Source organism: Chenopodium quinoa, unplaced genomic scaffold (assembly GCF_001683475.1).
Source record: "Chenopodium quinoa cultivar QQ74 unplaced genomic scaffold, ASM168347v1, whole genome shotgun sequence".
NCBI lineage: Eukaryota > Viridiplantae > Streptophyta > Magnoliopsida > Caryophyllales > Amaranthaceae > Chenopodium > Chenopodium quinoa.
Genome location: NW_018743691.1, coordinates 3,154,836 through 3,168,876, shown reverse-complemented (window position 1 = coordinate 3,168,876; position 14,041 = coordinate 3,154,836). Strand labels below are relative to the sequence as shown.

The 14,041-nt window shown below is 34.4% G+C and overlaps 1 protein-coding gene across 1 annotated transcript; it reads right to left on the bottom strand.

Moving 5' to 3' along the window:
- Window positions 1-5,169: 5,169 nt before the first annotated feature.
- Window positions 5,170-5,739, bottom strand: LOC110683886 (uncharacterized mitochondrial protein AtMg00810-like). The gene has a single exon (XM_021860293.1). It carries the CDS (start codon window positions 5,737-5,739, stop codon window positions 5,170-5,172), a length of 570 nt encoding a protein of 189 aa, XP_021715985.1.
- Between the last annotated feature and the right edge of the window lie 8,302 nt (window positions 5,740-14,041).

Here is a 14,041-nt window from a genome sequence, read left to right as displayed (position 1 = left end):
TCAAGTGCTGCATCACTTCAGACAGCCATCCATGCTGCCAATTGATGTTGTCGGGCTGTCTCAGTGGTCTGGGGCTGTTGTGCACTGTCCGCAGCTCTACGCTGCTGCTGTTGTCTCCCCTGACCAGCAAGTGCTGGATTTCCAGCGTGCCCAGCTGAATCCACTGCTGGCTGGTGGTCGTCCTGCCCAGCAGGCGCTGGAAACCCAGCGGGCCCAGTAGATTGTATGGGTAGCTAGTGCTCTTCTCTGCCAGTGGGCGCTGGATGGACGATGGGTGTTGATCCCACGCCCATGTCCTCAGTATTCCCACTATATACACCAAAAAAATCACCCCTTTGCCACATGTCGATTTCCTCATCACATCCACCAATTTCATTATCCTCAACTGCTATTTTTTCCCTCACATCACCAACATACGGGAAACCATGCTCATGGAATTTAACATCATGCGATACAAAAAATTCCCGTGTCTCCAAGTCAAATAATCTCCAACCTTTCTTTCCAATAGGATAACCTACAAACACACATTTTCGACTTCGTGATTCAAATTTATCTCTCTTACTCCGTTGATTATGAGCATATGCCAAGCACCCAAACACTCGAATACACTCATATAATGGCATTTTACCAAACAACATCTCATATGGGGTTTTATTTTGAAGTATCGGACTTGGAGTACGATTTATTAAATAACAAGCAGTTCGAACACACTCCCCCCAAAATTTTATAGGTAATTTTCCTTGGAATCGCAAAGCTCGAGCCACATTCAAAATATGTTGATGTTTCCTTTCTACTCTCCCATTTTGTTGAGGAGTACCAACACAAGAAGACTCAAAAATTATCCCATTCTTCATAAAATAATCTTGTAAATGATTAAACTCGGTTCCATTATCACTACGAACAAATTTTATATCTCTATCAAAGCAACAAAATTAAGGAACATCAATTCAACTTCTGTTTTATTGCTAACAAAATAAATCCAAACACTACGAGAATAATCATCCACAATTGTCAAAAACATCTTTGATCCACAACTCGAGACCGTCTTATACGGTCCCCATAGATCAATATGAACTAACTCAAACATACTACTTGCTTTGCTATTACTAATGGGAAAACTATCTCTTGTTTGCTTTGCACGAGGACATACATCACAAACATTATTACTTTTTCTACTAGAGTTACTCACCTGAGGAAGCAACTTTAATATCTTCTCCGACGGATGCCTCATACGTTGATGCCACAAGTCGACCACACAATCCACTGTTAGCACTCTGATTCGCGGAACACCACGGAAAAAATAAAGTCCATCTTGACGTTCACCCACGCCAATCACCGTCCTCTTCAACTGGTCCTGAATAACACAAATTTTGTTAGTAAATTGAATTGAGCAACTCAGTTCATCACTCAATTGTGTTACAGAAATTAAATTACAATTCAATTGGGGAACAAATAACACATTATCAATTTTCAAACCACCCTCCAATGTGACCGAACCAAGTTGAATCGCATTTACAGTTTGACCATCCGGTAACCCAACCGGACAATTTTGAATTGTCTTGATATTTTCCATGATTGACAAATCATTTGTAACGTGATTTGAAGCTCCTGTGTCTACAATCCACGGCATACAAGTTTTACCTTCAAGTTTCGATCTTGATTTTAAAAAATCAAGGATTTGTTGAGCTTGTTCGGAAGAGACCCCTGCTAGACCTTGTGTAGACTGCTGATTCGAATGAGAGGTAGTTGCACTAGCCACCCCACCTTGCACAGCATTGGCACGCACATTACTATTGTTACCTGTGCTGCCTCCACGTCCACATCGGCCTCCGCGACCTCCACGACCACCTTTTCCTTGTCCTCTTCCTCCTCGTCTCCTATCATCCCACCAATCAGGATAACCAATCAATTCATAACATTTTTCTTTCACATGATCATCCTTACCACAATGATCACAGGTCAATTTCTCACTTTCACCATAAGTTTGCGTCGACCTCGTATAAACTTTAAAGGCCACAACATTCTCCTTCTTTCCATCTTTCACACGCAACCTCTCGGTATTAATTACCGTTTGGTATGCATTATCCACCGTTGGAAAAGGTATTTGAGCCAAGAGTTGTGCTCTAATTGCTTCATAAGGATCATCAAGGCCAATCAAGAAATAGTGAAGATAATCTTCCTTGCGAATATCACCAACTTGTTGGGAAATGTGACACGTACATTTCCTGCAAGAACACTTCGGCACCCTACAATGCTGCACCAATTCCTTCCAAATTTTGGACAATCGACCAAAATAATCTGTCACAGTCTCTTGTACCTCTTGTTTACACGCCCCAAGCGATTGCTTAAGGTGACAAATTCTCGTGCCACTCACAACACAATATCTCTGCTTCAAGTGTATCCATAGCTCGCTTGCAATATCAAAATCCTCTATGGTTGAACGCAGATTGTCCTCAGATCAAGAGTGTTGGTGATCCACGAAACTAACATCGAGTGCACCGCAACCCAATACTTTTTCTTCTTAGGATCTGTCAAAGGTTCCATAATCGAACCATCAATAAACCCAAATTTCCACTTTGCAATTAGAGACCTTCGAATTGCCTTTGCCCATTCGTCATAGTTCACTGCCCCCTTTAGCTTGATCGGAGTTATCACGATCCCAGGGTGATCACTTGATCCAAGGTGATACTCAAGGTCAATTTGTGGTGGAGGTGAATCATCACTGTCTTTTGTCATGATTAACACACAAATCTCACGCTGATAATCTCAAGCGTTGAAAAAAAATTTTGTGATTTGTTTTTGTTTTTTTTTCTTTTGGAACCCTAAACCTAAGCTCTTGATACCATGTCAAATTAATGTGTAATTCTTAGCCTTCTCATTAACATCTCAAGAATATATATAGTTACACAAGATATTCCTAACCCTAACATAATTAGGAATAAGATAAAATATTAACATAACTAGGAAATCTAAAGATATTATACAATATTTCCTAATCTTATCTTAACAATTCTACTACGTCTATGATATTTGTATATTTCTATGATATAATGATTGCTGAAATGATGTGTGGGTTATTATTTACTGTAGTGTGGTTTTTCTTGATTTTGGTTTAATATGTCAGTTGACAAAATTTGTTGTACTCCTTGATCCTTTTGAAGTGGTGATTAATTAATCAATTCAATTTATCAAGGATGATGTGATTGAATCGTGTCATACATCAGCTATTTATCATTTTTTTTTAATCTACTATCTCTATTTCATATTATTTGTAATTATTTGATATAAATTAAAAAGGAAAAATGTTTAATCATATCGTTGCAAATAATATGAAACGGAAGTAGTATATCAGCTTCTTAGTTATCTCTGTTATAGTGTTGTGTATTGAAATTTTTTTGTGGAGGCGGATGCATCGGTTTTCTTTAAAAAAAAGGCGAAATGAACATTTAATTGTTCAGTTAAGACATATAGTTGTTTTGTAAAAAAATAATAGCTATTTTATAAAGAACATCCAATTTTATATGTTTGTTTTGTAAATCTAAAGAATATTTGTAATATTAGTAAAGAACATGATAATATTAAGGAACATTTATTCAAATAGAAAATGTACATTTGGTATAAATGATCATATATGTATATGAAAAAGTACATTTTACTGTATTATAATATATATTGCATTATATTCTTATGAACATATATGTTATAAGGTTGGTAACATGTTTAATGTACATTGTATTATTTGGATCATGTAAATATATGGAAAAAGAACATTTTATTGTATTTTAATGTGCGTACATTGTATTATTTGGATCTACAACTTTTTCTAAATTTGTCTATTTACTTGCTTTTCTTCTTCTAAAATGTATTAATTAGTAGTTCTTCTTCAAGAACTTCATTTTATTTCTGATTGCAACAACAAAATTACATCAAAATCACAATTTAATGCCCAATAAAATCAAATATTACAATTTTCAATCAAATTCATAAAAAACAAACACTCAAACTCAAATAAACAAGTATGAATGTCAAATAAACAAGTATGAATGTCGAATTCGGTCTTATCTTTCGTTTTTATATGTCATTTTGAACAATTTTGGACTCAAAATTTCGAATTTATTGAAAGTTTGCTTGAGGTTTGAGGAATTTAAGTGGGTTTGAAGTTTTTGTTTGGAGAGAGAAAGTGAACTTTTGGTTTAAAAAAAAAAAATTGAAATGATTTGTAATTAATGTATGGTAAAAAAAAATATAGTACTATCTATTTCCTTATACAAAATTTCTTTCATAAAAAAAATATATATACAAAATTGTTGCATAAAAAACTCATGTACATTATAAATGAACACTATGTTCTTTTATGTATATGCCCTTGTACATTTTTTTTTTTTGAAACATATATGTCCATGTACATTATAAATGAACATAATGTTCTTTTATATGCCCATGTACATTAGTATATACCTGCATTTACATTCCGCCTTTTTGTATTTTGGAGCGGATACACCATGCGGATCGTGCATCCGACTACACCCGACTGCACGAACCAAGTTTTGGTTATGTATGTAAGCAAACTACTCCGTATAAAAGACTAGTTATAATTACTAAGGCTAATTATGTGATTTTTCCACCCTAATTTTATAATTGTATAAAATTTGTCGTTACTGGTAGGATAGAACTATGAAATTGGACCTTTTCTCCCTAAAATAGTGAGCCTAATTTGATAATGAATCAAATCGGCTCCATTTCTCTGAATCCACACAAAGTGTAAAGTGGATGTGTTAAATTGATCACAATTCATCAAATATATTCACCGTAATTCTCATTCACCTCAAGGTCACAATATAGTGTATATAAGCTAGGATAACAACCTAAACTTTCCACAATATTCTATCATATCTTTTCATAAGATATGCTACCTAAATATATCACAATAATATCCTAGAATATCTCCAATACCCCCCCTCCCCCTCAAGTTGGAGCATACAGCTCATAGATGCCAACTTGCGGATTAAAAAATCAAACTTGACTTTTCCTAAAATCCTTTGTGAAAATGTCAGTCAAGTGGAGCGTCGTAGGCACATATGACGGTTTTATGAGACCTTCTGTAATAGCATCTCTTACAAAATGACAATCATCTTCAATATAATTCGTCCGCTCATGAAACACTGGATTCTACGCAATGTATAATGTTGACTGACTGTCACAATAGAGGTGCATTCCACTCTTATGTCGCACACCTAAATCTCTCATAATCCTCTTTAGCCACTTCAACTCACGAGTGCAAGCGTACATAGATCTGTACTCTGCCTTGGCGGAGCTCATAGCTATTGTGGGTTGTTTCTTGGTCTTCCATGACATGGGAGATAGATCAAGAAACACAAACCAACATGTCAACGAACGTCGAGATAATGGACAACTCGCCCAATTCAAATCACACCATCCTTCCAACTGTAGAGCACTATTAGACCTTAGCAGGATACCCTGACTTGGACTCTTCTTCAGATATCGCACAACTCGCAAGGCATCATCCCAGTGCTCTACCCTCGGGCTCTGCATAAATTGAGATAAAATATGCACAGAATAGGCCAAGTCTAGCCTAGTGACAGCTAAATAAATCAAACGTCCTATAAGACGTCTATACCTCTCTACATCATCAAATAAATCCCCATCTGCCAAAGATAGCCTATGGTTTTGCTCCATGGGAAAATCTGCAGGTTTTGCATCTAACAACCCTGTTTCCATCAACTGGTAGAGTTTGAAAAGGGAATTCCTCCTCAAAAAATTTCACATCACGCGAAATAAATCTTTCCTTTGTCTCCAAGTCATACAACATCCATCCATTTTTCCCAAAGGGATAACCCAAGAACACACATTTTCAGCTTCTACTAGCAAACTTGTCTCCTTTGCTACGTTAATTGTGAGCGTAGCACAAGCACCCAAACACCTTATTATATTCATATGAAGGTCTCTTATCAAACAAAATCTCATACGGAGTGATGGTGTACGATTTATCAAATGACAAGCCGCTTGCATACACTCCCCCCAAAACTGAAGAGGTAAATTTGCTTGAAATCTCAAAGCACATGCCACATTAAGAATATGTTGATGCTTACGCTCAACACGACCATTTTGTTGAGGAGTCCCCACACAAGAAGTCTCAAATATAATCCCATTAGCAAAAAAAATAGTCACGCAAGGAATTAAATTATGTGCCATTATCACTACGAACAAGTTTAATCTCATGCTCAAATTGACATTTAACCAAAGCAACAAAGTTAAGAAACATCAATTCAACCTCAGCTTTATTACGCAATAAATACGTCCATACTCCTCTGGAAAAATCATCTACTATAATCAAGAAATAATGAGAACCACAAGTCAAAGCAACCTTGTAAGGTCCCCATAAATCAACATGAACAAGTTCAAACATACGACTAGCTCTATTTTTGCTATTAGGAAAACTACACCTATGTTGTTTTGCCCGAGGGCATACATCACATGATTTATTTTTAAGACTCCTACTAGAAATACTTACAAATGGAAGGGATTGTAGAATTTTTTCTGAAGGGTGCCCCAATCGTTGATGCCACAACTCCGTCGAACGATCACTGTCCATCTTCAAAGCCTTCACTCTTGGAACACCTCGGAAATAATATAGTCCATCCACTCGTTCACCCGCTCCAATCACCTTCCTCGTCGTTAGGTCCTGTATAACACAAATTTTGTTGGTAAATTGTAGAGTGCAGTTAGATTCATCACATAATTGTGTCGTAGAAATTAAATTGCAATTTAATTGATGAGGTACAAAAAGAACATTCTCATTTTTCAATCCCCCTTGCAAAGTCACTGACAAGCTAAAGTCGTATCACCCAATCAAAAGTAATTCCTAAATCCTGTAACTAATGCAGATAGGGAAGTAGGGTCGAATCCACAGGGAAACTGGTCTTTCTATTCCTAATTAATTAAAGCAACCTAAATTATTAAGTAACCAATTTGTTATTAAAAAGTGGAACTAAACTACTAGGAGTAAAAGTGGGAAGGAATAAAAGTAGGAAGAAATTCAAGGAATAAAAGACCTAGGGCATAGGTTCACCAATAAATGCATCAATTAATCAGATCATAAAGGGCTCTCGCTACTTATTACAATCACAGAATTAATCTACCGGTGTTAAATCTCAACTCTCGAATCTCAACTTAACCATTTATAAATTAACATGTTTATTGAAACTAACCCTAAATATCAATTCTCATCTCTCGAATTAATATTTAAAAGACCAGCGCTAATCTAGTTGCAGAGCATTAAATCAATCAATAGGAAATTAATCAAGCATTGATAGTTAACAACAATAAATTACCCCTTCATATTATTTATGGATCCCCACAAACCCTAAAAAGAAAACTACTCAGACATAATTAAAACTAAACTAATCAAAGCAATTAAATAAGACATGATGAAAGAAATAAAATAAATAACTGAGATTAAAGAAGAAGAAATCGATACCAAATTACACTACTAGAAATGAGCCATTTTCCGATGGAAAAAATCCATTGGTAAAACTATAAAAAAAACCATCAGTAACTTGTTTACCTATGGCTGCCATCGGTATTTGGCCATCGGATGACAATATATCGGAAAAATCAAAATTACTGATTGAAAAGCCATCGGTAAATTTAATACCGATGGCTACAAACCACCAGTACCTTTTTAAATACCGATAGCAAAATCCATCGGTATTTTTTTCCGATGGTCAAAAGCCATCGATATTTTTCAATTACCGATGGCATTTTGCCCTCGGTAATTTAAAATAAAAAAATGAAAACCCCTACCCTCTACCCTTAACCCGACCTATTCCCCAACCCAAAACCACCTTCCACCTAAAACCACCACCACCATAAACCACCTTCCACCCTAAATCACTTACTGCCACCATAGTGAAACAGCTACCACCACCCACAACACATACCACCAACCACCGCAACCCACAACAAAACCAACAACAACAACAACAAAAATAAAAATAAAAAAATAAAAATCAACAATACATAAAGAACAAAAAAAAATCAATACAAAAACAACAGAAAATTAACAAAAATCAAACATATACCCAAGAATAAGATTTAACCAAACAACCACGAAAATTAAAGGGAAAAAAAAAATACACTCAAAATTACGGAGTACTACAGACCTAAAGCAAAATTGGTCAAATTTCACATAATCTCAAAAAATTAGCAAAAACCACAATAAATTATACACAAAAATTAACCCATAAAACCATTTCAACAATACAACCCTCAAAATCAACTAAAATGAGCCAAAATCAAGTAAGTAAAGCAAAAATCAACACGAAATCAACCAAAACTAAACATACCTTTGATTTTCATGGTTCAATTTCACCTACTTAGGTTTCACTACTAAAATTCGGTGATATTACGAGTGTTTTCTTGCGATGGGCCAAAAAACGGTCGCAATTAGTATTATTTACGACCGTTTATTAGCCTGTCGTAATTTTAATTAATTGCGACCGTTTTTGAATAAATTGCGGCCGTTATAACGGTCGTTAAAATTATTAGAATTAATTTTTTTTTAAATAATTACGACCGGTCTAAACGGTCGTAGAGACGGTCGTAACATTTTAAATCTTTTTTTTTGTTTCGCTAAATCCTAAAATAAAACAAAGTCGGGCTTTCATATTTTAAGAAGGGGAAGTTTGAAGCAGAGAAGAAGGGGGAAGAGGGAGAACACCACGACGGTCGCTGCTCCGCCGTTACTCCCACCGACGCCTGTCTCCGGCCAGCAACGCAAGACACAGGTATGGCGTTTTATTTTTTTTTGTTTTTGATTTTATTAGTTTAGTTAATTTGTTCGAAAACCCTAACTTTGGGTCTCAATTCAACCCCCACGCAGACCACCGTCGCCGGATTCCCCTCCAGGCCGTCTCTCCTTTGCTTTCCGACAATTGTATCAAGTTAATTCGATGGGTTTCATTATTTAGTTAATTTTGTTTTGAATTTTTGTTAATTTGGGCAAAAACCCTAAAATTGGGTCACAAATCAACGTTTGCAGGGCGAAAATTCGCCGGTTTCCTCCTTCTATCTTAGCTTCCTCCGTCGTCTGTCGACTGTAATCAGGTAAGTCATGCAAATTTTTTTTTTTAATTTTTTTAAAAAAATTTATTTAATGTTTATGGCCTTTTCTCTCTCTCTCTCTTTCTTTTCCTGAACTAATTACCTTATTGTGGATTGATTAATGAAGCAGTTTATTTATGGAATTGGGTTTGATTCATTTTTTGATTGAATAAGGGTTAATATGGTTATTCTGAAGTCTTATTTGATTTAATTTGAGTTAAATGGTAACCAATTTTAATTTTTCTTTCATTTATAATTGTTTATATTTTGATGATGAAATGTTGAAGTCCATTGATGTTGTTGTTGATAGATTGTAACACCCCAATAATTCTCCCTTTTACAAACCACTTACTTTAAATAAAATAGTGGATAACCATTGACATGCTACCGCCACGTGTTAAAACGTTAAGGCTTTATCAAAGTATTGCAGCGGAAATCCAACTTAAATCTTAAAATAATATATTTTAGAAAATCAATAAGTCAAAGCTTACAAATTGGAACCATAAAGGCCCTTATTAAAACCAAACCAATATTAAAAATCCCAAAACATAATTAAAATAGTAAAACATAAATCAGTTCAACACAAAGAACGAATACTCTCAATCACACCAATCCCTTGACAATGCGTATGTCAAATCCCCGAACTTCATATCATCAAGCTAAACTGTGCAATACTGCTCCCCAATAATACAAGTGTAATAATCGGATCATCACAGGGTCATTGAAAGGCGAAGGCCATGACTAAAAGAAAACACACAAAAGCACGCAATCAGCAAAGCTGAGTACATACAAGCTACAACGCACAAAACCTAGCATGCTCAATTAATTAAAGTAAATAAACATACAACACGAATTCATTAATCAAGACTCCACACTTAAACAATTCACTCGACTAAACATACTTGCTAATCAATTCCAAACACTTGAATCTTTATATTTAATTTAATTAATTTAATTTAATTAATTTAATTTGGAGTAAGCAATATACGAGGTTGTCCAATCCATAAAATCATTTTGGTCCCAAATGACCATTTAAAATAAAAGTTTAGCGCGATGCAAGAATGGGCGCGACTCCATTCTCACAAAGTTAGTCTAGGATCCCATCTAACTTTCATTGTAAAATAAAATGTAAATACCAAAAGAAAATAGGACATGTTGATCAAACAAGCCTCGGAAAGCCATGGGCTACCACCGTGTACCCCAACCCATAATTGTCAATACTCCAGAAGTGCACGCTTTCCAGAGTTTTATTGCTCATCCATGTTTCACTTTACGTGATTACAATTTTAATTAATAGCCGACTCAATCAAATAGACCATACATAAAAATCATACATCAATTTACTTTTAATCTTATTTAGGACAATGGTGATCACATCACAAATTGACCTTTAATTCCATTAAACTTCCAAATTATCCAAATTGTTGAACATAGTCAACCCACCTAGCCATTTCGGCTTAATCCACTTTTACTCAACATACTAACAAGTCATGCTCGAGTAATAAATAAATAACAACCTTGTGGAATAATTAATAAATCCATTCCACTTAATTAAACCATTCAATTCCAATCCTTTAATAATCCAAATGTGGTTAACAAACCAATCCAATAAAATTATGCTTGTATCAACATTCCATACAAACAATTAATCCAATATAATTCAACATGTTTGCATCCATAATTCCATACTAACATAATTAATTCACCAAAACATGTCTCATAAACATAAGCACATAAATTAATTAAATGTATAACCAAACAATTTTCATCCAAGTGTTCTCTAATCATGAAACTAAGTTCTTTTCTTTGGTACCTAAACATGATACTACTTACAACGAAGTAGACATGTACGTACCTCGTATAAACAATCCTTTGTGCCACTTTTAATCACTTAAAAGTCTCCTAAGAAATAATCACTTCCTAGAAAACAACCAATAACAATAAATTAATACTTAACCAAATTTCCAGCAATATAAATTAGATTAAAAGTTCTTAAAACTTCCTTAAAAACATGTTTTTATGCTTAATTAATCAATAGAAATCCAATAGGAACAAAAGCCCCAATTTAATTAGTCATAAGAACCCTAAAATCCCAATTTAAATAAATTAAAACCCTAGGTTTATAAATTATAAAATCTGAAAATATATAACACAATTAAAATCTGAAATTATAGGTTTAAGCTATCAAAAACATGATTTTGATACTAAAAATATAATCTTTATACTACAAAATCAAAACCCCAAAACAATTAAATCAATTCTAAGCAAAACTAAAAAAAACAAAGGAGGAGGAAAGGGGAGTGGGCCACGGTGGGCCGCTTGGTGGGTCGCCACCGGCGGGCGGCGGCAGCAGGGGGAAGCAGTGATCATGGCTCACGTAGGAAGGAGGAATAAGGGGGAAAAAAAGAAAGGAAAGAAAAAGAAAAAGGAAAGAAAAAGAAAAGAAATAAAAGGAAAAAGAAAAGAAAAATAAAATAAAGGAGTAAGTAAATAATACTAACCTTTTGTGTGGGAAAAATTTTGGGGATGTATGGGGTATTTATAGGAGAGAGAGTGGTGTAGGGTAAATAGTAAGATTGGGCCTCATAAAATTAATGGGCCAATTAGGAAAGTAAAGTGGGTTAGGCTTTGATTGTTTGGACATAAATTATAGAATGAATGTATGTATAAGAAATTTGTACCAAAATAATTTTCGACCCAAATTAAAAATTGAAACTTTTGAAATTAAATTCCGGAAAAATACAAATAAATATTATAAATAAAATATAATTTCATTTATAATATATTTAAAAATACGGGGGATTACATATATTGTGGTGTAGTCTGATGATTAATGTGATTGTGTTAAAATTGAATTGATTTGCTTTGGTGTAATTTGAGTAGAAAGGAACTAATGTCGAAGTGGATTTCAAGTTTGGTTTTAATTATACTGTTTGGGGTGGCAATTTGATTAGAAAAGAAGCCACTATCACATTAAATTGTTTGGATGTAATGAAATTTTTGTCTTGAATCGATTAAATAAGCCATGTAACTTTGTTTGCTTTGAGATTTATGGTTGAATTTGTACATGATTTTATCTAATATGCAAGATTCATAATGACTAGTTAAGAATTAGACATGGTAAATGTGCATTCCAAATAAGCTACTTTATCGTAAATGTGTATTAATACATGGGTTTATCTCATTGTAATTACTTTAATATCAGGCTACATAGTTGAATATTTTTTTTAAATAGTATAAATAGCCTTTTCGCCTAATTTTTGGTTAAAAATGGTTCCTGAGACGAAAGACAGTAACTCTCCCATGGGTGAGGTTCTTACCCCCATTGCGAGAAGGACTTTGCACCTGACGGGGTTATGGTAAGTTACTCATGGTTATCTTAATTTGCATTCCAACTTGAACAATCTTGGTTAGATTTGTATATAATGACTTCATTTGTTTGCTTATTGGTACAAAGGTTCGATGATAACACCGTGAGCACCTCCATTACAAATATTTTTCAAGCACATTGGCGCGAACCATGGCTTAACTATGAAATGGTTGACAAGGATACTAAGACCCACTGGTGGAACTCGTTTACGGTATTATAAAACCCACAAGTTTAGTTTACTCATCTAACTTTGTTGTTTTTTGGTTACTTATTACAATAAATTATTATACATTTTATTTTTCTTGTTTGCAGAAACAATACCTTTGGAATGTTGATCTTGATGCCCTCGTGAAGAAGGAGTATGAAAAGAAGGCACATAAGAGGCTGAAAGAGATTACATACAATGTTTCGGTCAGAAACAAGTCAGTTCCCAGACGGATGGGAGAGGCTATGTTTGAGCGAATTATGGCGAAAAGAAAGGATCCGGTATTTCTGGAGAGGTCAGAAAAAGCGAAGAAGAACAGGAGGGGCGGCTCCCTGTCTAATCCAAATGAGACGTCACACTTCCAAGGTTCTGATACTGATACTGATATGTTTTAGTAGTTACATACACTAAGCATTTATGGAGTTATTTGATTTGTGCAGGCTCAGAAAGCCGGTGGAGTGCTTCCAACTGCTCCGGAGGTGTTCCTAAAGACACATAAGAAAGTTCTAGGAAAAGGAAAAGTTGCAGCTAACAAGAGGGCACAAAAAATCTCGGTAACACATCTAACTTTGGAAACTAATGAAATTATTTTTTAAGGAAGCATGCAAAACATAGGCACTTATACTTGTGATTTGAAATTTGAGGAACCTATAACCTTGTAAATGCTTAAAAATGTCTATGATTAACCAATTTGAACCTATAAACATGTTTAATATGCTAAATATGAGTTGTTTGATTGATAAAATCTTAGAATGTAGCAAAAACAAAGAAAATGGGTAAGTTAGAAGGTCAATTATGCCATTTTAGCCTAGTCACGAACCTATAACCATGAATATGCATGAAAATGGGTAAGTTTTTTCAATTTGAACCTATAAACATGTTTAATATGCTAAATACGAGTTATTTGATTGAAAAATTCTTATAATATAGCAAAAACAAAGAAAATGGGTAAGTTAGAAGGTCATTTAAGCCATTTTATCCTACTCATGAACCTATAGCCTTGAATATGCATGAAAATGTGTAAGTTTTTGCAATTTGAACCTATAAACATGTTTAATATGCTAAATACGAGTTGTTTGATTGATAAAATCTTAGAATATAGGGAAAACAAAGAAAATGGGTAAGTTAGAATGTCATTTAAGCCATTTTACCCTAGTCATGAACCTATAGCCATGAATATGCATGAAAATGTGTAAGTTTTTGCAATTTGAACCTATAAACATGTTTACTATGCTCAATACGAGTTGTTTGATTGATAAATTCTTATAATATAGCAAAAACAAAGAAAATGGGTAAGTTAGAAGGTCATTTAAGCCATTTTATCCTACTCATGAACCTATAGC

What these genes read in the sequence shown, in the direction of transcription:
- LOC110683886 (XM_021860293.1), bottom strand. Translation starts at nt 5,739, where the DNA reads ATGGAAACAGGGTTGTTAGATGCAAAACCTGCAGATTTTCCCATGGAG.